General features: G+C 49.3%; 1 protein-coding gene across 1 annotated transcript in view; it reads right to left on the bottom strand.

Moving 5' to 3' along the window:
• The window catches only part of GUCY1A2 (guanylate cyclase 1 soluble subunit alpha 2), a 46347-nt gene extending 35950 nt beyond the window's left edge, over positions 1-10397 (bottom strand). The window contains exons 1-3 of the mRNA XM_078602696.1: positions 10318-10397; positions 8621-8681; positions 8051-8407 (exon numbers count right to left, since the gene is read on the bottom strand). Coding sequence (XP_078458822.1) covers positions 8051-8407; positions 8621-8681; positions 10318-10397 — 498 coding nt within the window. The remainder of the gene's footprint in view (positions 1-8050; positions 8408-8620; positions 8682-10317) is intronic.
• Positions 10398-23156: the final 12759 nt, after the last annotated feature.

Below are 23156 nucleotides of genomic sequence, written 5' to 3'. Positions count from 1 at the left end.
TTATTATTTCTTGGCGAAGCGAACAAATACACTTGTGGACACCACAAAGACAAAGATAAGGATCCCCCCCCCCGTATAGCCTGAACAAACTGTTGGGGCAAGTGTCGTTAGCGAGCACCTATGAAGGCTGAAACGATACACGAGGGGGTGGGTGGCCAGCACCACGCCCGACCGCCTTTGTCTCCCCAGTGGCGATGTTTACACACCGCACTAGGTACTCATTTGAGACCGAGTTGACCTAGTGGAGGCCCAGGACCAGTTCAAATAATCGTCACTGGTGTTGGCCGTGAGCGGGAATAGAACTCGGGTCGCCGGGTTCATAGCGCAGCGCGCTAACCGCTACACTACCGCTCCCCACTTGTGAACACCACACACACACAAGCACACACACACAATATGCATTCATATAATCTTATTCTTGGTTCTTTCGGTAAAGTCACGTAGAAGGGAAATAATAAAAATATAAAACAATAAAAATTCTCACGACGTTTCGACTGCAACACAAGTAATCGTCATCAGGTGTGAAATCCACAGAAACGTCGTGAGAATTTTTATTGTTTTATATTTTTATTATTTTATTATTTCCCTTCTACATAACTTAACCGAAAGAACCAAGAATATGAATCCCTGAAGTCACGAAAGCTTTAAATCATATAATCTTGCTACATTCAAAAGCATTCAATTAAGACCAGGTAAGAGCTTGATTATTATTAATTAAAAGCTTGGTGCGTGGAGTGGTGGTGCAGGGGTTAGCACACAGCGACATAAACCCAGCTATCTTGGTCCGATTCCTTGCCACGGCTAACCTTGATATACATTCATCCACAAAATACTCCAAAACAAATCAGCACATCACTTTCGTGAACACATTTCACGACAGTTCTCATCACGTCACCTTAGATCCTCCTCCCCCTTCAGTAGCGCGGTTGGCTACGTACAGTGCGAAAGAAGTTCAATCGTACATACTTACACACGTACATCTAATATCTCAATTGTCTTGCACGTGGTTGAGCGAAAGCCGGTGCGACTCGGTGCGTCAGTGTCGATGCGTGTCACCTGCCAGGGAGCACTCGAGTTGCCCTCCCATGTTTTTGTTTCGCTACTCAAGTGTTTGCAACGTGTACGATTTATTCGCCGTGATAACTGTTCTTTCTTTCTATTATGTTCACCGAGGTCCTTCTCGGGTCATTCTTGTAAAATAGCTTCACGGTCCGAATGTTTTCTTGCACGCGCCAACAAACACATACATTTACAAACAGCAATAACAAGTGGCGACTGATATCCAAACAGAAGTCGTGCAAGCTCACTCGCCTTCCCTTTCCGCCCCACCCGACTTGATCATCGCTGCACCAGCACGGTGTTCACGAATTCGACTCGCCCGAAAATAAAGTTCCCGCGATTCGTTCCACGCATCGACGCACAGAGTCACTCCGTCTTACCGGTCAAGGCCCGCTTCATATGTAGTATCAAAATAGTTTACATGTAAAGTGGCAAATACATTTTCATTGACACGGCCCTACGCATGCGTGCGTGTGTGTGGGTATGTTTAATGCATCTCTGTGTCAAAGGAGCCGGTTGTTATGCTACAATGACAAACGCGATTGCTTTTGGAGACATCCACTCATCATCATCTTCTTCTTCGTCATGCTGCAATTTATGACAATCATTTTATTTCTACCGGCCAGGACCATGAATCTCGTTAACCACAGCTAACACGAATGGCGTTGTCAGGCATAACAATCAGTCACAGGTCCCTTTCACTAATCCACACACAAATCTACGTTAACCGGTGTGGTGAAGTATGGTCAAACCGCGCCCCTCTTCCCGCCCCATGACCACCACGGCATGGGGAGGCCTTCCTCCAGCAGTGCAATGACAAAGACGCGTTTCAGCTGATTGTATGTTGCAATGGATATTATCCATTGCCTCGTGAGGCTTACGGAATCTTTCGCGTGGGAGGGAGACACAACGTGTACACATTTCAGGTGGCCTGGCTCAGGGCTAGGGGCAGCAATCCGTCACCGTTGGGACGAGGGCCTTGAAGTTTGGCAGCGGCAATTGGGCGACGTCATCAAATGAAGTGAGCTGATGGTCTGAGCACTGTCATCAATGACTTTCCACGATAAAAAATAAACCCTTTTTAAAAAAAGTGTTTTATTCTAGCTGAGAATTAATCTCTTGGTTTGATTAGCAATGCCATGCTCAAGAATAGTTTTGTTCGGAGTGTTCCGTTACATTGAGACGTTGGAGACTTTGGCTGTTGTGTTCACCAAACGGTGTTTCAAGCGGTTTTGAGAAGGTGCTGGCATGCATGGGGAAAACAAATACAATATAACGGAATTCTATTCTCTCACATGCACGTTTCTTTATGCAAGATCACCATATAGACTAGAGGGTTCCAAGTACATTATATAAACATGTAAAAATTCTATGTGAATTTAGTATACATTATACACTACATAATGGACTACCAGTGCATTTTACCGCATGTACATGATATCCAACACAGAGTATTCTAATGCCCCTAACACATTCCTGCGGAGGGAGCTGGTAGGAACGTTGGGTTGCTCGGTCAATGGCCAGGGTCAACGGCGGCGTGGTGTATTCCGCAAATATGGCCGACTGTGAGGGCGAGCACAAGCCGGCGTGAGTAGGTTAAACGTTAAGTTTTATAAGGGCACCACGGGGTGACCAGCCCCTCCCCACCCAGCCCCACCCCCCACCCAGCCCCACCCAGCCCCACCCTGCCCCTCCCCACCCAGCCCCTCCCCACCCTCCCCTCTCCACCCAGCCCCACCCCTCCCATTTTTGGATGCACGACGGATCGACGGATGGACACAATAATCCCCTGTGGGCTGCTGTAACCAGGAGGTTCCTACCAGTAATATGCATAATACACTACATAATGGAATTCCAGTGTATTTAAAATACGTTACAGAACACATCACGGTATTGTACAGCACTTCAAACATGTTAAACATTGTGCAACTGATATCGTGGCATTCCAACTTAAAATTTGGACTCGGGCCATACCACCTGTGTATTTTCTTCTCTCTGAAAATGGATTGTGCATCTCGGTGGTGCATACCGATGGTGCATAACAGTGGTGCAGACCGTCCCCGCTGTAGCCACTGCTTATCCATTAGCGAATGACTGGCATGAAAATTGCGATATGCAAATCCACACACACCCATCACCACTGCAAGGTCATCCGACCTACTGTGTTCTTGGAGCCCCACTCCTTTTTGATAGCCCTGAGTCAGTGGGTAGGAAATTCCACGTTCCTAGGGCGGGCGCGAGACTATCCAAAAGAAATCTACTCTTGACTTCAGACACAAAATGCTATTCAGATAATTATCGACCCCCCCCCCCCCCCGAAGGGATGATGGGCTGAGTCAACCGGCACCCAGATTCACCTGGCCAGCGCCGTGCGTTAGTACGCACACACACAGAGACACACAGACACCACCCCATGTACACGGCGTGTGTAGGCGGATGCACATGGGATGTTGCAGCCCCGGTGGGAGCCGTTAGCGGTGAATAATGTGGGCCAAGTATGGCCGTTGTTGTTGTTTTTAATGTGAAAGGTAAAGGTGCAGCCCTGCGATGTCTTGCTCACACCACTGCTGGCAGAAGAAGCAAAGCCTCCACGAGAGGAAGCCCCCTCGAGAGTGGACTTTGGCCTACTTCACCACGCTGGCCATAACGTCTCTGAAGAGCTCAGGGGGCGAGGACCCACACAGGACCCCCCCCCTCCACCACCCCCACCCAGTTAGACTCGACTCCACCCACAATCTCGACTCCACCCATAATCTCGACTCCACCCACTATCTTGACTCCACCCACAATCTCGACTCCACCCACAATCTCGACTCCACCCACTATCTTGACTCCACCCACAATCTAGACTCCACCCACAATCTCGACTCCACCCACAACCTCGACTCCACCCACTATCTCGACTCCACCCACCATCTCGACTCCACCCACCACAGCTCCAATTATCTCTAAATCATCCCTCGTCACTGTTTTATTTTTGTTATTTTGCGGGAGCGCCAGAGGGACAGGCGAGTCTCTCTACAACAACCACCACGAGAAACACTGGGGGGTGGTGGGGGGATGGTGGGAGGGACCATAGGGGGTGGGAACTATGGGGGGGGGGGGGATGGTGAGGGAGGATGGTGGGGGGTGGGGGGGGGATGTGGGGGGAGGATAGTGGGGGGGGGGATGGTGGGGGAGAATGGTGGGGGGGATGGTGGGGGGGACCGTGAGGGGGGGGATGGTGGGGGGGAATGATGGGGGGGACCGTGAGGGGGGGAATGATGGGGGGGGATGGTGGGGGAGAATGGTGGGGGGGATGGTGGGGGGGGGGGTGGTGAGGGAGGATAGTGGGGGGGGGGGGTGGTGAGGGAGGATAGTGGGGGGGGGGGTGGTGGGGGGGAATGGTGGGGGGGATGGTGGGGGGGGGGGTAGTGGGGGGGAATGGTGGGGGAGGATGGTGTGGGGGAGGATGGTGGTGGGGGGGATAGTGAGGGAGGATAGTGGGGGGGGGATGGTGGGGGGGGGGGGTGGTCGGGGGGATGGTGGGGGGGGGAATGGTGGTGGGGGGGGGTCATTTCTGCCGCAGTGCAATTGCCTCGTGCACGCGCTCGGGCTTCTGTACCGCGAAGTCCTTCGCAGTGCCGCTCCTCACATCTGTCGATCAATTAGGAGCGCCAACCCATCCGCGTAGATTCGCGTCTCGATTAGGCACTTGAGCGAAAGGGCCGTGCCGTTTGGCATAGCAATCGCATGGGCACGGCGCTGCTTGGTGGAGCGTGTAATGATCAGTGATGATCGCCCTCGATTCTCAAACTCTTTTGCCCTGCACACATTTCCACGGACCACCCAGTCAAGCCCACCCCTCGTGAAAAAACGCATTTGCGAATCTACAAATGCCAGGACTGTAATACAACATGATTCATATTATTCATATCCTTTGGGTCTTTCGGCAAAGTCACGTTGTGTTGCGATCGAAACGTCGTGATTTATTTTTATCTACGTGCCTTTACCGAAAGACCAAAATAATATGAATTCCTGCAGTCACGAAAGCTTTAAGTTATGATTCACATTATCGAAACATCTAAATATATATTTTTAACGCAGCTATAATTTTTATTTTTTAGGGCTGGCATTTATATCTTAGTGTTATGTTAGTTTCATCGGGAGTAATTTACCGAGCTTCATTTTTAAATAGAATATCATGCACGTGTAAAATAGTAACCAAACGTCATCATTTCCGAATCAACCTGCATTTGCATCAGCGCGAGAACCACGTGGAACAGGAGTCGGCAACCAGCGGCAGCTCTTTAAAGCCGCGCGCTGCGTGACGTCGTTCATCGAGTAGCAGCACCGTCCCACATTCACCGCACAGTGCATTGCGGCTCCTGAAATATTGCGTTTGGATTTTTGTCTCATATTACCGAATTCGCAACAACAACATCAACAAAGCCTCTTCTTGTTATGTTGGTTGCCGACCCCCTGATCTGGAGGACCGTCACGGACCGCTGGTGCTGCTCCACACTCTGAGAACCGCTGCTGTAAATGGACGGTGGCTGTCGTGAATGATAACGTCTGGCCCGATGCATGAGTGTACAGAGGTACATGCGTGTACAGGGTTGCATGCGTGTGCAGCGGTTGTGCAGTGGTCGGCGCATTGGGATATGTCAACCGCCCGGGCAACCCGACCTCAATTCCCGATTGCAGCTAACATCGGTGGCCAGTGCTCGTCACGAAACCACATTGACCAAGGTGGTGAAATATGGTCACATGGACCGCCTCCGTGAGCGAGGAATGTATCCAGCAGTGGATGGACAAAGGGGCTGTAAACAATGCTAGTATTAGCTATCATATAATACATGACAGCAGCATTTGTTAAAACCCATAATGCCGAATACCGGTGTGGAATTTGCCTGCTTAAATAAAACTATTTCTTTAACATTCATCCGGAAGGCTGATTGGCTGGCTGGTAGACTGATTCTTTATTTTGAGATGTGGTGAGACAGTCATTTGTCCAGGCTCAATTCACCAAATTCCATCATCTTACATCACACGACCACACACACACACCTACGCCCCCCAGTATATTACAAGACTATCTGTGTAAATCTCAGTATTTCATGAAGGTCAGTCAGCCGAAACGTCGAGATATTCCTTTCATCACAGCGACAATACATAAATAAAAACCCCACATTATGACCTTCAGTGCACCTATTGCTTTGTTGTGCACGCGTGCATAAGAAGTTAACAACAAAGAAAATAAAAAAATAACCATCATATAAAACCCCATGATTGTGATTAATAGCACACGGAATGGCCACAGCGAGACGGAGAGAGAGAGAGAGACATCATTTGCTCTGCACAGATGCGCTACACGTTCAAGGAACAAAGCAGAAACACACAATTGCTCGCGTCTAAATTTAGGAAAACGTTGTTGAATGGCCTGCCGTCAACAGTGTAAGCTGTCTCCCTCTCTCTCGTGCTGTGCAATCACGGCAACATCGCTCCGCACGCGTGCCTGCAGTGCCGAGTCATAATTACCACGATATTATTATGGATCACCGCGTGCTTGTGTTAGGCATGCATGTCCGACGTTTTGCTCCACATGCTGATAGATTCGAAAAATCGCGCGGAACCGCAGATCAACCGATCAGCACGGTCGGCTTTCGTACGGTGCGAAAGAAGTTCAACATACCTACTGACAGAAAACACATCGGCAGAAGCTTTACAAGCACAACCGCGAACATGTGCGCACAGCAGTGTCTGCGAACACTCATCACCCAGCTGACACCTATTGTTACAGTCCGATTGTCAAATCCACTGCTGGAGCAGTTTGGAATATACTTCACCACGTTGGTAAGCGTGGTTTGGTGTAAGGGGCAGGGCATGGGGGGTGGAGGCGGACTGGGATGCCCGCCACAATGCCTTTCCATCCGCCTGCCCGCCGTACCTCTCTTCATTATTGACAACTTGCAGCTCAGCACACGGCAGATGCCTGCGCAGCGCGACTCACGACCTCCTCTTGATACCAAGATCCAGGATGGTCATCGTGTCTATGCGCCGCTTATCGGTGGCAGCCCCAACAGTCTGGAACGCCGTCATCCCTCTGCACATTCGCAGCATCACCTCAATCGCCTCCTTCAAGAGAGACTTAAAAACTCACCTATACAACCACGTGCTGTCGAGAAACCCTGAGCTTGGCTCCGCGCCTCTGAGTTTGCGGCCGTTACGTCCGCAAATTTGCGGGCGTTATAAATTGCATTATTATCATTATTAACCCGTTCAGCTTTTTACTCTCCGACGATGTTGACTTTGACTGCCAATCGAACTCAGATTTCCGGGTTTTGCGCTCACCGCTGCGCCACGTGGACAAGCTCGCTATCCAAGTGTATCGGATGTCGCTCTACGAACGAACATCTCGCCAAGCAGACACTTGACGAGATGGTACAGACACTTCCATTAGCCCTCGAGACGCGTTCAGGAGATACATTACGCTGAATTACACTACAACTAAAATCAACGGAAGTGTTTGGAATCGTTTTTTTTTTGCAATTCAAACAGTTATTTTGCCACACTCCCATCAAATGATACCGTATCGGTGAGCTTTACAACAATTATTATTTAGTTTTGAGTCGACTACATTTCGTCTGATTGGAAAACAAAGTTGGCTGACAACGCTCGCACGCGCTTTACACTCATTTACGCATCTCATCGCCACCGCAGGAAGCCACAGCAGCGATGCTCGTTGAAATGATCGAGGATTAGAACTCATTTACTTAGAGCTGATTTGTGTGTTTGGTTTGTTGTCCCTCCCCCCCACGCACCTCCGATTAGCACGATTGGCTACGTACGGTGCAAACGAAGTTCAACACGCGTACACCTCCTGTACGCATTCCTGCGCTCATTCGCTCCCATCCGAGGGGGGGGGGGGAGTGTGATGGGGGGGGGTCTCGGAGGAGGGAAGTGATGAGGTGGGGGGGGGGGTGGGAGTCTCGGAGGGGACCTCACTCACCGTGGGACACACCATCTTGCGAATGCACTCTCCCAACACGTCCAAATTGACGGGCCTGCGCGCGGCGGCCGAGCGGGGTCCGGGAGACGTCGCCCCGGAAGCCACAGGTGGGCCGGCCTGCAGCCTCCCAAAGCGGCTGAACGGACAGCCGCCGCCGAAACCTCCTCCACCTCCTCCTGCACCTCCTCCTCCTGCCCAGCCGCCGCCTTCAACTCGATCTGGAGATCCGCCCTCGCTGGAATGGCTTGAGGCAGTGGAGACTTTTCGGCCGTTGCGCCCTTCGCTGCTGTTCGCGTCGCTGCTCTCCATGCTGAAGGTTGGGAGGTTCCTGCTGCTGCCGCTGCTTCTGCTACCATTCTACACCCGCGTGCCGTGCATAGCGGCAACCGTTGACTCTAGCTCTCGTGGGGGGGGGGGTGGAGGGTGGGAGGAAGGGGGTGTCAATAATTGGGTTCCACTTGTAGCGCATTTAGTACGAGGATCTTCGAGAAGCAAATTGCCTTGAGGAGTCATCGCGGACGCTGCGTCCCATCGCGTGCTCGCGCGCCGTGGGCAGTGTCACTTCAACACCTTCGCCGCGGGTCTCTCGATTCGGTGCGAGCGGTGGTGCCACTCGTCGTCGTCGTCGTCACTGTAGTTGCACGCGCGCGGCACAGCGTGTGGCAGCCCGCATCGTCAGAGCATCGCACGATCCCCAGCCACAGCAGCAGTCACATGCCCCGCTCTGCCCACCACCACCGCCACCGCGTCGCTCCCCTTCTTCCGTCGCGTCTTGCACGAGATCACGAAGTCGCGACCATCGACGGCAGGGCCACTGGTGGAATGGCCAAGCAGCTGTACTCGCTTTGCGCCATCAAATACCACTCCTCACTACGGTGTTATATCTTCATGGGGTGGGCAGCGGGGGGAAGAGAGGGGGGGGTGATTTTTTTGTCATGCGCTATTTATGAACACACTTCAAAGCGGCCGGCGTATAAAAACGTGCGATATCAATAGATACTGCCTTTCAAAAGGACTCCGCCACGGCGCACCGCATAGCCAGCAGCAGCATCAATGGGCGACCGAGCGGGGAGTGGATGTGGTGGCCGCACTTCGCCTCCTCTCTGCCTCCGTCATCGTCCGTCAAGTCGGCGTCCGCGAGCCTCCTCGGCCCCCACCCCCGTCGCAATCTCTCTGCGTTGCTCGTTGCCGACCGCTCAGGCGAGGCAATGCATTCCGCACGCCGAGTCCCACTCACTGCCGGAGACGACAGGGTGGGGGGAGGAATGATGGGGGGGGGTGGGGGGGTGTGAGAGATAATGAATGATGCAGTGTGTCTTTAGCGGTCTCTTACAATTATCTGCAGCGACCCGCGTGACCGTCGGGGATCGTGGACACACACGGCCACCACCGGGTTGAAGATCGAGCAGCAGTGCGCCTTGGCGCGCGCATTGTTTCACGATTTGACCGCGCACATGTGCGGCACAAGGGTCTTGCTCAACGCGTCGTTATATAACAATAGCAGGCACGCCACGCAACTCGTCGCGGAGCCGTGTGCCGCATTCCGCCCGCACGTGCCGTTTTAACGAACCCAACACTCGCCGCGGACGGCAGCGAGCACACGCGCGTTCAATTATGAACACATTTTCACTGCTGCCATGCTCAATCAGTGAGCCCGTGGTGGGGGGGGGGGGCAGCCACTTGCCACGGATGTTAGCCGTGGCCGGGAATCGAATTTGGGTGGGTCAGGTTCATTGCGCCGCGTACTAATTATTATTGTTCCACCCGGCATACATAATTGGCCTACTCTTCCACGCTGGCCAGACCGTCTACTACCCACTCTTTACCCCACCACGGCGTGACCCGCCAACTGTATTGTACCCATTGATACTGCTGTGGACGAGCACGCCAGACTTCAGAAATGTAGCTGCGGTTGTAACTGCCGCGCCGGAAGATCGAACCGGGTACCTCTGGATTGTAAAATTTCCCGTTCTCCAAACCACGACAATCACGGCAGCATCCCAGCCCAGTGTATGCACGTGTAACACGAACATGCAATAATAATGATGTCGTTCTATGGTTACCTTTGAGAGCGCGGAGGAAGGCAGGAGAGGCATCACGACGGACAGATGCTGTGCGTAAAACCGATGCGGTCGCTCGCACGGCGCACTCTACGACTACCACAGATACCTCTCCGTACACCGACAAACACCAGTGTGCCGTTCGTACATCCACGCGTCCGCTTCCACTGATGTAACTCACGCAGGATAAAAATACACGAGCTTAACCCAGCAGCGGCGGCGGCGGCTTGCAGCACGCAGCGGCGAGGAATGAACGAAGTGTTCTGAAAGTCCAGCGCCAGCCTCATCTGCTTCACTACTCCCGTGGAGCGCGCGTTGAAACCACGGGGAAGAGTGGGAGGGGAGAGGGAGGAGAGAGCGAGGGGAGGCGCGCTCGTGGTGATGTGGTGGCGGTGATAGCGACAAGGGGTGGAGCGGTCACGCAGTTTTCAGCGCGCCGCGCTACGGACCCGGGCCACCAGAGTTCGATCCCCGGCCGCTGATAATAGCAGCCTCAAACGAGAACCTGGTGTGTTAACAGCAGCACCGGGGAGACAAAGGCGGCACGAGCGTGGTACCCGGCCACACCATAGGTGCTCGCGAACAGCACGTGTCCCAACACTCGGGATGTTTGCCTTTTCTTTGCAGCGGTGGCCGTGTCTGAAGTTCCTACGAAATATCTGGCATCATCCCGCACACGTCCCAGCGTGTACCGCTCCCTCCGTGAGTGGCTGTGCCGTGTTTCGAGGTGGGGAGGAGGAGATGTTTCACCGCACAGCCCAGACTGCTGAGTGCACACGATCGCCGGCGGTCGGGAATGGCAGCACGTGCGCCGATGCATCGTCAGCCCACGTGCGCTTCCAACGCGCCCCGCAGCGAACTCAGGATTGGAGCGCGCCTACACACAGAAGTGAACGTCAGTCTGGGCAACAATGAAAATTTAGCAATATCGTAGCAATGAACAATTCTCCAGTCCGAGCAATTCATGATCATAGGCTATGATCTATCCACTACTGGACAGATGCCTCCCACCCCCCCCCCCCCAATCGTGGCCATCTCTAAAAGTTCGTGCGACGCCACAACACCCACCTTGAGCACACTCTGATCTCATCGCTCCATCTCCCGGGTGGGCGTTCAATCGTCGGTGATGACAATTGGCCACCGCCGACTTCTTGCAAAGCCCGATCGCCTTTCCAGTGCCGGATTAAGCAAGTGCGGGGCCTGTAGCATATGTTGTAAAGGGGCCTTAAAAAAAAGATTTAAACACACATTTTTACTTGCATAGTAAAGTAATTGTATTTTTTCATTTGCTATACAGCCAGATAATACGACAAATCGCTAACCTTAAACACCCAGTCGTCCATAAAAGTTGGAAGTGGTATAGTACTAGAGTAATAAAGCAAGTGCAGAATCACTCAACCGGAGTTTGATAACTTGAAAGCATTTAGCGCCGGGCCCTTGAAAGTGCGGGGCCCGTAGCTACTACATATGTAGTAGCTACATACATATATAGTAGCTACTTTTGCTACTAGGACAATCCGGCACTGTGCCTCTCCTTCACAGTGACAAGCCCACAGAAAGCTGTCTCTAGTGTGGTCCAATCAGTTTCAAAGACAATGCATATAATATCACAAGTACGTGTGGTTAATACAGACAGGATTCCCTGAAAAATGCATTCTGTATGGTGTTTTAACATCTTAACACGACTGTTTTATTGCCAGAAAGGGCAAAACCTATCGTTATTTTAGGATGTCTCTCATTTGCGTTTGTGCTGCCGTTCACGGTTTGCGCACTGGTCGACTTCGTCCGATGTTGTCTGTCTCAATGCCGGTGCTCATTATACATTAAGGAGGCGTAACAGGTACTGCCCACTGAGTGAAAGCGGTTTTTTTTCATTTTGGCACATTTGAGTTACTTTTCAGTATCACGGTCGGTTTTCCAAAATAGTAAAAAAAAAACCTGCTCTCCCACCTCCCTCTCTTACTCTGTATTACATCAATACGAGCCGGGTATTCTCGGGTTATAATTACGCTTGTTATCCAGATTCAGCTATATTTTGTAACGTGTTTAACCAACTTGTTGTGTGTGACTCAACAACAGCCCAACTTTAGAAACTTTTATTTTATTACGTTCTTTAACAATGTCCTAACATTCTTTTAAAAAGACAATTACACCCACCCCCACCAAATTAGTAGCAATCATGACTACCTGTGCAGCAAGTTCACAGCAGGGAATATATAAATGTGTGCAATTAATTAGACTACTCGACGGTACATGCACGCAACATAGGCACGTTGCATACCTTGAGTGCATTTAAATGCATCCTCGTCATCAACATAATCATCAGACATTGTCTATCCACTGCTGGATGAAGGCCAACAAATTATTGTTGTATCCTGGGTTTCATAATGTTTGTGTCTGCTCTGCGAGGTGGCCATGGGGAGGCAGTACAGCATTGTTGAATTAATGTCATCTGTGTGAGTGATTTGGGTGTCATCCCCTCGTGCGTGTGGGTGGTTTTCTCCGGGCACGCCATCACGCACGCGAGGGGGTTGCACTGAGCAATGCCATTCCCTGGCCAACCGCTAAACGCCCGACAAGTCGTGGTGGTAAACTCATCCGAGTGCTGACCAGGCTCAACTCTGCTTAGCTTCTGACGAAATCGAGCGGATTCCGAATTATTTGTTCATCGGCTGACAATTTGCCAAAAATAACGACAAAAATCCATACATCCGTTCTTACATTCGCAGTGCTTCGTTTCAGCCCGATCTGTGCCCTCCGGCGACCCAGAAGATATTTCCTCACCCGGAACATCAACGTCGAGGATAGACCTCGAGCTGGAGCGCCACTTACCGCCTGCCGACAGCAGCCTGCAGGACAGGGTGGTGGTCCACGTGTCTTGTGAACACCGCCATTTCATTCCCTAAAACTATTTTTTGAAAGGTTAATTTAAAACACAAATTAATACGGAAAGGAAACGAATTTATAGGAGTCAAATTAATTGGGGGTGGGGGGGGGGAGTCAGAAGACATCTGGACCAGCTTGTAGAGTACTTAGAACATATCCAGTGAGGACGTACCCCCCCTGTATAAACACATTCCTGCGGAGGGAGCTGGTAGGAACGTTGGGTTACTCGGTCAATGGCCAGGGTCAACGGTGGCGTGGTGTATTCCGCAAATATGCTCGACTGCGAGGGCGGGCACAAGCTGGCGTGTCTTTCCGACAGACCTGTGCTTCACCTGAGGACGGCTGCTTGCGGTGTGGCCGAAACGTCGTGAGAATTCTTTTATTATGTTTTATTTTTATTATTTTATTATTTCCCTTCTACGTGACTTACCGAAAGAACCAAGAAGATGAATCCCTGCAGTCACGAAAGCTTTACATCGAAATTTGCACGTCCTTCTCAAGTCTTACCGTCAGGTCAATGCAGCATACATACCCTGTGCGTCACAATTTGCACATTCGTGGGGAACGCGAGCTGCTGCAGCAGAGTGGGTGACAGACGAAAGCAAATGGTCGTGACCACATCGTTCCTCTATCTGCTTGTCCAACGTGTTGCATTGTTTCTCGTCAGCTTAACGTCGACTCCGGAGCGCCGTGCCTCCCACTGAGATCCTGTATGCCCCTCCCCCCCAACGCCTTGAGTGAAGGTCACGCGAGAGGTCAGTGTTCTTCACTCTCATTTTCAAAGGGAGGTGGCACTTTCGCCAAAAAGACATCATCAATTTGAGGGCCGCCAGACATTTGACACCATTGGGGTTTGACAGCAGCACGATTGCTTCCCGCCTGATGATGCTCGTTGTAATTACTGGCGAAACGTCGTGCTCGAATTGTCAATGTTGTGGATTTTACTCTCCAACACACAAGCGGTGTGCTGGACTAGCAACGAATTGGCACGTTCTATTTACGTGATAAACCTGGCAAATTGTCTGTGTCGGGTGGTGGCGGGGTTCAACGACACATTTATATTTACGCGATCTAACCCAACAAACCTCTATTATGGATAATATTGGTCGCGAAAGCCTGCTACTACTACTACTACGTGTTAAACTGTCGATGGGGGTCGTTTTCCCTCTTTGTGTGTTGTCAGGGGCCGCACTGAAGGCCACCAGGGGCCTTGCATCGAAGAACAACACTGCCCTGTAGGGTTGATCGTGAGCTGTAATTTAAAAAAAAGCAAACGTGCAGCCCTGCAATCACTTGCTCAAGCCACTGCTAGCGGAAGAGCTGCCTCGAAAAGGATCTCTCAAGAGCGTCAGCTGTCGAGGGTGGCTGGCCTACTCTTCCACACTGGCCCAGACGTCTTGGGATCGGTGACAGTTGCCCACAGTTGACCCCAGCGCACGTGACCAGCCTGCCAACCGACTGTGGAGCACCCGTTCACAGTGCTGGGAGGACAGAGGCGCAACGGTGCAAGGAACGGTGGGAACACCCCTCTCTGAGTTGACACGCCAGGAGGGCGAATCTAACCGCGATTTTTTTGGGGGATTGTCCTGGCAGGGCCCGTTCTACACGGAGAATTGGGGTGATCGCCCTGGGCCCCGCGCATTGGGGGGGGGGCGCGCTTCGACGTCACAATGCCAGATGTAATACTTCTTGGTTTAGTTTGAAGGCGTGGTGGGGGGGGGGGTCCCCCATGGACTTGGTATTCCTTAAATAAACGACACTAATTGATTGACCCATTAATTTGGGTAGACCCCGCTACCCTCAAGATGTATGTTTTGAAAGATTCTTGAAACTCGGAGCATACGAGCTACTAACGTATTCTCTGAAGGGAAAAAAAAACAATTCGGAAAATCAGACGCGTGCTCCCCAAATGTGTGCCCCGTGTCAATAAAGGTAGACAAGTATAGACAAAGATCCCCCGTATAGCCTTAACGAACCGTTGGGGCAAGTGCTGTTCGCGAGCACATATGAAGGCCGCAACGGCACACGAGGGTGGCCAGCACCACGCCCGGACGCCTTTGTCTCCCCCAGTGGCGATGTTTACACATCGCACCGGGTACTCATTTGAGGCTTAGTCGACCTAGGGGAGGCCCAGGATCCAGTTCAGATAATCGTCGCCGGTGTTGGTATCCGTGAGTGGGAATCGAACCCGGGCCGCCAGGTTCGTAGTGCAGCGCGTGCCGACTAACACACTACCGCCCCCCCCACACACACCCAGAGCTACCGGATTATAAGATGCACCTCAATTTTGCGGAATGCGGTACGCGTGTCGCCAAAGCCATCGAGCAAGTCCTTCACTTAGCTCGCCGTCGAGAGAGTTAGAGTCAATGGGGCAAAATCGGAAATTGGTAGCAACACCACCCAATTGCGGTAAAACTCCGGTCGTACCGATAGATGGGCATGACTTTGTACTTGCGACGTATTTGGTCAGGCCACGCATTCCCCGCGGGGTCATCAGAGACACGTAATTCGCCGCCAATGATCGCGTGAGCAAATGAGAACCTTCTGAAGTTCTCACTATGAGATATCTTTTACCAATGGCAAAATATAGTAGTAGGTTTTTACCCTTTTAAACTGGTACAAAACTGACACCTTTATTCAAGGCATCATGTTTGCAATAACCACAACACAAGTAGTCAAAAATGCAAACAAAAAGAAGCAACTCTGATAATGATAATAATATGCACTGTCCTTGAAGTTGATTGGTCCACACCCGAGACGGCTTTCTTTAGAGCCTAGTCCCCATTGGTGTTGGACCAGATGACACCAGAAGGCGTACAACTCAAATAAAGGTGTCAGTTTTGTACCAGTTTAAAAGGGTAAAAACCTACTACTATATTTTGCCACTGGCAAATGCTTACGCCGAGCTCTCAATACTCTGATATTGCACTGTGTTTGAGTTGTACGCCTTCTGGTGTCATCTGGTCCAACACCAATGGGGACTAGGCTCTAAAGAAAGCCGTCTCGGGTGTGGACCAATCAACTTCAAGGACAGTGCATATTATTATCATTATCAGAGTTGCTTCTTTTTGTTTGCATTTTTGACTACTTGTGTTGTGGTTATTGCAAACATGATGCCTTGAATAAAGGTGTCAGTTTTGTACCAGTTCTGAAGTTCTGCCAACCTCGGAGTGGGTGCCCGACGAGTTTTGATGAGGCGTGACCTGGGGCGCATTCGGGAACCCGGCGTGGCGTTGAAGCCACTGCGCCCCCTGCTGCATTCACAGTCGGAATTTATCTTCTTGGTTCTTTCGGTAAAGTCGCGTAGAAGGGAAGTAATACAATAATAAAAATGAAACATAATAAAATGAGTCGGAATTTCGTCGTCGATTGAAGGAATCCGATGAGCTGAGAAGCCCCTTCTTTCTTCTTCCACAGACGTCCAGTAGAGCGAGTTTGCCGTTCAGCTTCTTCATCTTCTTCTTGTCTCCTGTCCAACCGATATAGTCGCCTTTTCGTGTTGTCCTCTGGTCTAACACTGCCTGAGACGAGGCTCGAAATGAAGCTGTCTCTGGTGTGGACCAATCAGTTTCAAAGACAATGCATCATATACGACCAGAGCATGTCTATTTTGCATGTCCACCACAAGTATATGCGGTTAATGCAGACATGAATCCTTGCAACATATTTAACTTTGGTGTTTTAACACGTTACCACAACTGTTTTATTGCCAGAAAGTGTAAAACCTATTCTTATATTTTGATAATGGCAAGGGAGGTCCCATGATCATAATAATAGTCCTTGCCCAAATATTCAGCACAGGGCACCGCTTCTGGAGTTGGCATTTCCAAATCTTGAGGAGTGCATTGTGGGTGCCGCAGGCCCTCTCAGGTTCGCTTCTCCTGACAAGCAGATTGTTCAATTGCGCAGGAGCCCCCGTGAAGATGTCACGAGAGAGTTGCATCTGCCGAAACCCACTCTCAGTCTGTTTAGGCTCCGTCACGTGAGCCATTTGGAATTGGGGCCAGATGCGAGCTCCTCACTGGGGATGATTCCTCGCCAGCGCCATTCAGCCGTTCAGCTGACTGTGACAGTCACCAACCAGATTATTGAAGACGCTCCGGAAAGTAAGAGGCCACCCCCCAAACAATCTGTGCGCGCGGTGTGTCAACAAATCTAGCAACATGAACACACACAGCTACCGGGTTATAAGACGCACGCCCACTCCCCGCTCCCCCCTCCGCCCCAACATTTGCTTTGGAATACGAATGGAATGCGGTGATATGCGCTCGCTAACAGCACTGGAGGGTGCATTGTGTCTTGTTATTGTTGCCCGGATCATAACTTGTGGTGACACGGTAGGGAGCGCAGGTGAGGGCATCTGCCATGTCACCTGTCAATCAAATCCGCAACACCTAGCCTGGCACAATAGCTGATGCCACCGCCGTTCAGTGACGAACGGGAGCTGTTGTGCTTCTCTGAGAACCGCTCAGTCGATTAAATCGCCGCACGGATCGCAACCAATTAATGTAATCGCCCAGTCGATGGAGCGGTGGTGCAGCGGTTAGCGTAGCACACCTACACACCTGGGGAACTTGAGATCTGACTGTATTCCCAGCCACGGCGAACATCAGTGGCAAAGTGATGTCTCAACCGATCCTGTCTGCTCCCCATCACCAACCCGCACTGATGAGCGTGGTACGATATGGTCAGACAATCCTTATTCTTCAGCTAGGGTTGTAAGATTTTTGCACATCACTCATGATGATGACTCGTCCATCATCATCAACATTCATTCTATCCACTCCCGGATGAAGGCCTTCCCACGTCTTCGTCATCCCTCACGGTACCACGATCCATCTCGCTCCTTCACATCGACCGATCTCACCACTCCGTCTCCACGACGGTTGTTCCCTTGGACGCGTTCTCTCCTTTGGCTGCCTTCGTAACCAGTTTCGTCCTGCCCAGGGCCTCTTTTAGTTTTCATAAATGTCAATATGATGCATCAAATGTGCGTGTGTTCTCTGGTCCATGTGTTCTTCTTCCCGTCTTTCAGTACAGTTAAACTAAACTTTATTTTATCAGGTAAGGCCCACTGAGCTATGAGCTCTTCTTAGGAAGCGAGCTGGTCACATGTGACAGCTCAAATAAAGAGAGACACGCAGACTCCAAATGTACAGGCGCCAGGATTGGGATCGAACCCACGACCTCCTGTATACCAGGCGAAGTAGTTAACATATCCTGCAACGCTATATCAAATAGCAGAGTAAAACACGCGAATTAAGGTCACGTATTTGACTGTTAAAATAAGTGAGCATGATCGAGACCGGTTACGTAGTGGCAGCCGAGAGGAAAAAAACGGCCAAAATCACGACCGCAGCTGAGACGGAGCGATGAAGTCAGCTCGTGTTGCAAGCACGAGATGAAATGTGGCATCAAGGGACTGTGAAGAATGGCGATGACGTTGGATGACATTGTGGTGTTTATCCAGCAGTGAATCGATCATGGCTGATTTCGCTGTCAAACGAGTGTTCGATGCGCGTCGTAGGAAGAAAGACAGGAACGCATGGCATGACATTTTTGGCAAGCCCCGCTTTACTGAAATGTGCTTTGCGATTGCATAAATGTATAATTTATAATACGCTTTCATTTAATAATGCACACACACATTTCCAAGTTGTTTGCGATATGTAAAGGAGTCAACAGTCCAGGCGATTTCCATGCAAGGTAAGTTGTTTTCAAGCTTTCGTGACTGCAGGAATTCATATTCTTGGTTCTTTCGGTAAAGTCACGTAGAAGGGAAATAATAAAATAATAATAAAAATATGAAACAATACAAATTCTCACGACGTTTCGACTGCAACACAAGCAATCATCATCAGGTGTGAAATCCACAGCAAGATGATTGCTTGTGTTGCAGTCGAAACGTCGTGATATTTTAAGGCAAGTTGTATTACTATATTCATGAATATACTTTGAATGCGTTTTCTATTTTTGTCCATCCAACCAATCTCTTAATTTGTTTAGCGAACTTGTTGTTCAGGACCTGTTGTTTTGATAATTCATCTTGAGCTCAGCCTAACAGCCTTCTTCATTAAGTTATTTTATCATTTCCTGCGATGATTTCCCTTTCATTGTCAGCAAATCTGAGATGTTTAATGTTTTTTTCTCTCCCATGTATGTTTGTCATCATTTCTCCAATCCGATATTCAGAAAATATTTGATATGTCTGCGAATAATGTTGGTGAGAGCTTAACCATTGATATATATGATTTTTTCTTCATGAAACCTCTCCGTATCTGGCCCATCTTTGTACATTTTACGTAATTTCTTAACATGTTTCGCTCTTGTTTTATGACAGCTTGGATAACTCCATCGATTTCCACCAATTCAAATGCCTACAAAGGCCTGGCATTCTGGTATGTAATATTCATTCGCCTCTTCCATGCATGCGGTGGATGGCAGAGAAATAATTCCTAAATCCAGCTTGCTGACACGACGGTTGGCTGGTATCTAAATGCCCGTTATTCTCCTCTCTGTATTCTCCATGCAAACGGCAATACATGATTTGATGTGATTGGGTATCACTTTTTAAGTCAGTTTGTCTCCAAATTTTAGTAGAAGAATTATTTAGGCATCATTTCACAAGCGACGTAAAGTATTTAATTTTTATGTCCACTAAATGTATTTCTCGAGTTGGTCCTATATCTTTGATGATATTCACATTAAATTTATATGGTCCAGGATATTTTTAGTGTTTTCACATTGGAAAGGATAGACTGTACAAATTCAACTGAAACATCTGGAACTTAATCTGTAAATAAAAAGTATATAATATAATATACATATTAAAAAATTTGATATTTTATAAAAAATAAACACGTAATAAAATGTTGCTGGCTGAAAGCACAACAAAGACAGGAAGAGCAAGAGCAGCGAAATATGAATTGGGATAAAAATGCCAAACATACAGGATACATAGAACTCTGCAAAATTTTACGTTAATGGGATTTACATAGCGCATTTACCAAGGCGCTTTACAACAATTGTAAAATTGTCCATAGCATGATAATAATTTGAAATTTTAAACTGGGTGATCATAAGTGGTGTTGTAGTTTTGGTAAAACAAGAGGGATTGATAAGGAGGAGTTGGGATAGGCCTGGTCGTAGCTGGGGGGGTCGACAGAAAGCTGTGGGGGGGTGGGGGGATGACAAGTAACGAGGCATCGTTGAATTGGGAAGACAAAGAGGGACGGCGAGGGCCACGAGGGAGAAGGGGGTCACCACGGTCGAGTCCCCCCGCAATGCCGACATCGTCCGCAACATCATGGGACCTCCTTTGCCAGTTCCAAAATATACTAATAGGGTTTTTCCCCTTTTTTTCTGGCAACAAAACTGACACCTTTTGCAAGGAATCATGCTTACATTAACCACAATACTTGCAGTCAAATGCAAACAAAAAACAATACTCTGATAATTTATGCATTGTTTTTTTAAACTGATTGGTCCACACCAGAGACAGCTTTCTTTAAAGCCTAGTCTCATATGGTGTTCGACCAGATGACGCCAAAAGGCGCACAGTTCAAAGACAACGCACTACCAGAGTAATGAGAGCTCGGGGCGAGCAGCCACATCATGGGACCTCCTTTGCCAGTACCAAAATATACTAATAGGGTTTTCCCCCTTTTTTCTGGCAACAAAACTGACACCTTTTGCAAGGAATCATGCTTACATTAACCACAATACTTGCAGTCAAATGCAAACAAATAATTATCAGAGTATTGTTTTTTGTTTGCATTTGACTGCAAGTATTGTGGTTAATGTAAGCATGATTCCTTGCAAAAAGTGTCAGTTTTGTTGCCAGAAAAAAGGGGAAAACCCCTATTAGTATCGTCCGCAACGTCGGCACGGTGGAGCAGCGGAGTCCCGGCTCGCTTGCCACGGACGCGAAGCTTCCCTCCGTGTCACGGTGAAGACTTCTCCCCCGTCCGGGTCTCGACCTCCCATGCGGTCACGCGGGACGGCGAGGAAGTCGCACGGCACCGGCGACGGTGTGGCCCGGCGAGCAACGGCCGGCAGCCGGGTCACCAAGAGGAATGCGACATTTAATTGGAGAGGTCAACACGCACAAAATAACTAAACATTGTGATGGTCGGTTATGTTGTTCGGGAGGCTATCATCTCTTAAACAAGTGAATTGGAGAACATCCGAATGGCGCACGGGCGCAGACAACGGCCACCGATGAACAGGAAAGAAAGTCCAGTCAGAGATTGGTTTTTCGAAAGATTTATTCTCAACCTCACCTGAAATCTCACCGTCAAAATGTAAATAAACCACACTCCAAATTATACAAGGCCTCTTTTGCGTTTGTCTCAAAGCACAGCCGGCCAAAGTAAGCCGATTTAAAAACAATGGGGCAGGAAAATACAAAATACATATCTTGAACTCTAAAAACATTTTTACCAGGTAAGTGGTAAGTGGGCCTTACCTGGTAAAATAAAAAATGTAAAAAAAATTACTTAGCTCAACGAAGCGGCTTATCACGTGGACATGTATAGCAGCAGCCAAATACTCTAAACGCGCGATGTTTTTAAATGTGCAGGAGAAAACCGGAGGACCCGGAGAAAAATCCACGCGACCAGGGGGAGAACATGCAAACTTCAAATATACAGATACCGTCAAGTTCAGGATTTAACCCAGGACCTCCTGTATACCAGGCGAGGCAGATAACATCTCGGCACGGGGGCGCCCTAACTTGGGTTGGCATCAAATAACACATGCGAGTGTGCAAGAGTTTCTGGGAGATACCGGGCAATGAGACACCACAAGCCAAACAGACAAGATCAACGGCAATGCCAATAGAAAGCATTGTCCCCTGTTCGGCTACAGCAAGATCAACACAGCCCTCAAAGCTAACAATGAAAGTCCAGACGATTCCTGACACTGTAACATTGCAACATCCCTTTTGGCTCTACAGTCACACTGCATGGAAGGCAAAGTTTTTGGTTCACTGATTAAGGGGTCGTTAACTTCTCAGAAAACTGAAAGATTGTGGAAATGTAGGCTGAGCCTATCATAAGAGTGAATCAAATCTGCCTCCAAGCTCTAATTTTTTGGAACGCAATAAAAAAGCAATCTATGTTAGATGTTTCTATTAATCGTGGCGCTGACTGGAGTTGCATCACATTTTAGCTTTATGGCCCTTCTTGAACACCATTAAACTGACATCAGTTACTCAGCTTTCCAGCCCTTCAGCAGCACCTTCAGAATGTTCTTCAGTCAAGATTGTTCATACGACGTGATGACCCACGACCCCCGTACATCAAATCACCAACGGTCCATGCCACGTGGCCAGCACATTTCAAATGACACACGAACTAAACACCAGCTCAACCGCAGTCGTCAGCAACACTGGCCTAAATAGGTAAACACAACAAAACTATCCAACGTTACGGGCCATAACATGATCACTTGGTGTGATGAAGCGACCTGACACGTGACTGCCATGCTTCGTGTAAATATATTTGTTGTGTTTGTGTCTGTTTCCCTCTTGCTATGCCGTATATAGTTGCCACACTTCCCACCTCAACTGGTGTCTGACCGTCGCCACTGTCCGCGGCCTTTGGGCTGTGGACGTCCTTGTAAAAAACAAGAGACCGCTCAGCTCAACGGGGCCTCTGACCCAGCTGAGATGCACGCTCCTTATGGCGAGCGAACACACAACAAATAAGTAATATTAAAAAAAAACTTTTTTAAAAACACGCTTTTATGAAATGTACTATTAATGGCAGAACTCCACGACTCCATGAAGTGGCCCCGAAGCTTGCCATAACGTAATGGACCGTGGGCAATTAAAGCCAACGTGAGTTGAGCGTGGACAATTAGACCCAAGTCGAAACATAACATATAAAAAAGAATGTTTCAAAATATAGATTTTTTTTATGATAGAATATAGTGTTGTCATCAGTATGACACAAGTATACCAAGTTTGCAGTCGATACCACATTGGGAAGTGGGTTAAACTTGAGTAACAAGATTTGAGGAGACAACGACAACAGACAGAATGAGTTAAAAGAAAGCGTGAAATAAAATGGCACGCGACCCATGACGATGGGATGTTCATCGCATGTCAACTTCGGCCAACACCCAACAGCTGACGAGTCGATGTGAATCGGTCTCGG

Source organism: Lampetra planeri, chromosome 19, assembly GCF_965212315.1.
Source record: "Lampetra planeri chromosome 19, kcLamPlan1.2.h2, whole genome shotgun sequence".
NCBI classification, from domain to species: domain Eukaryota; kingdom Metazoa; phylum Chordata; class Hyperoartia; order Petromyzontiformes; family Petromyzontidae; genus Lampetra; species Lampetra planeri.
Note: the sequence above shows the minus strand (reverse complement) of the source record. Positions and strands in the feature narration are given on the sequence as shown.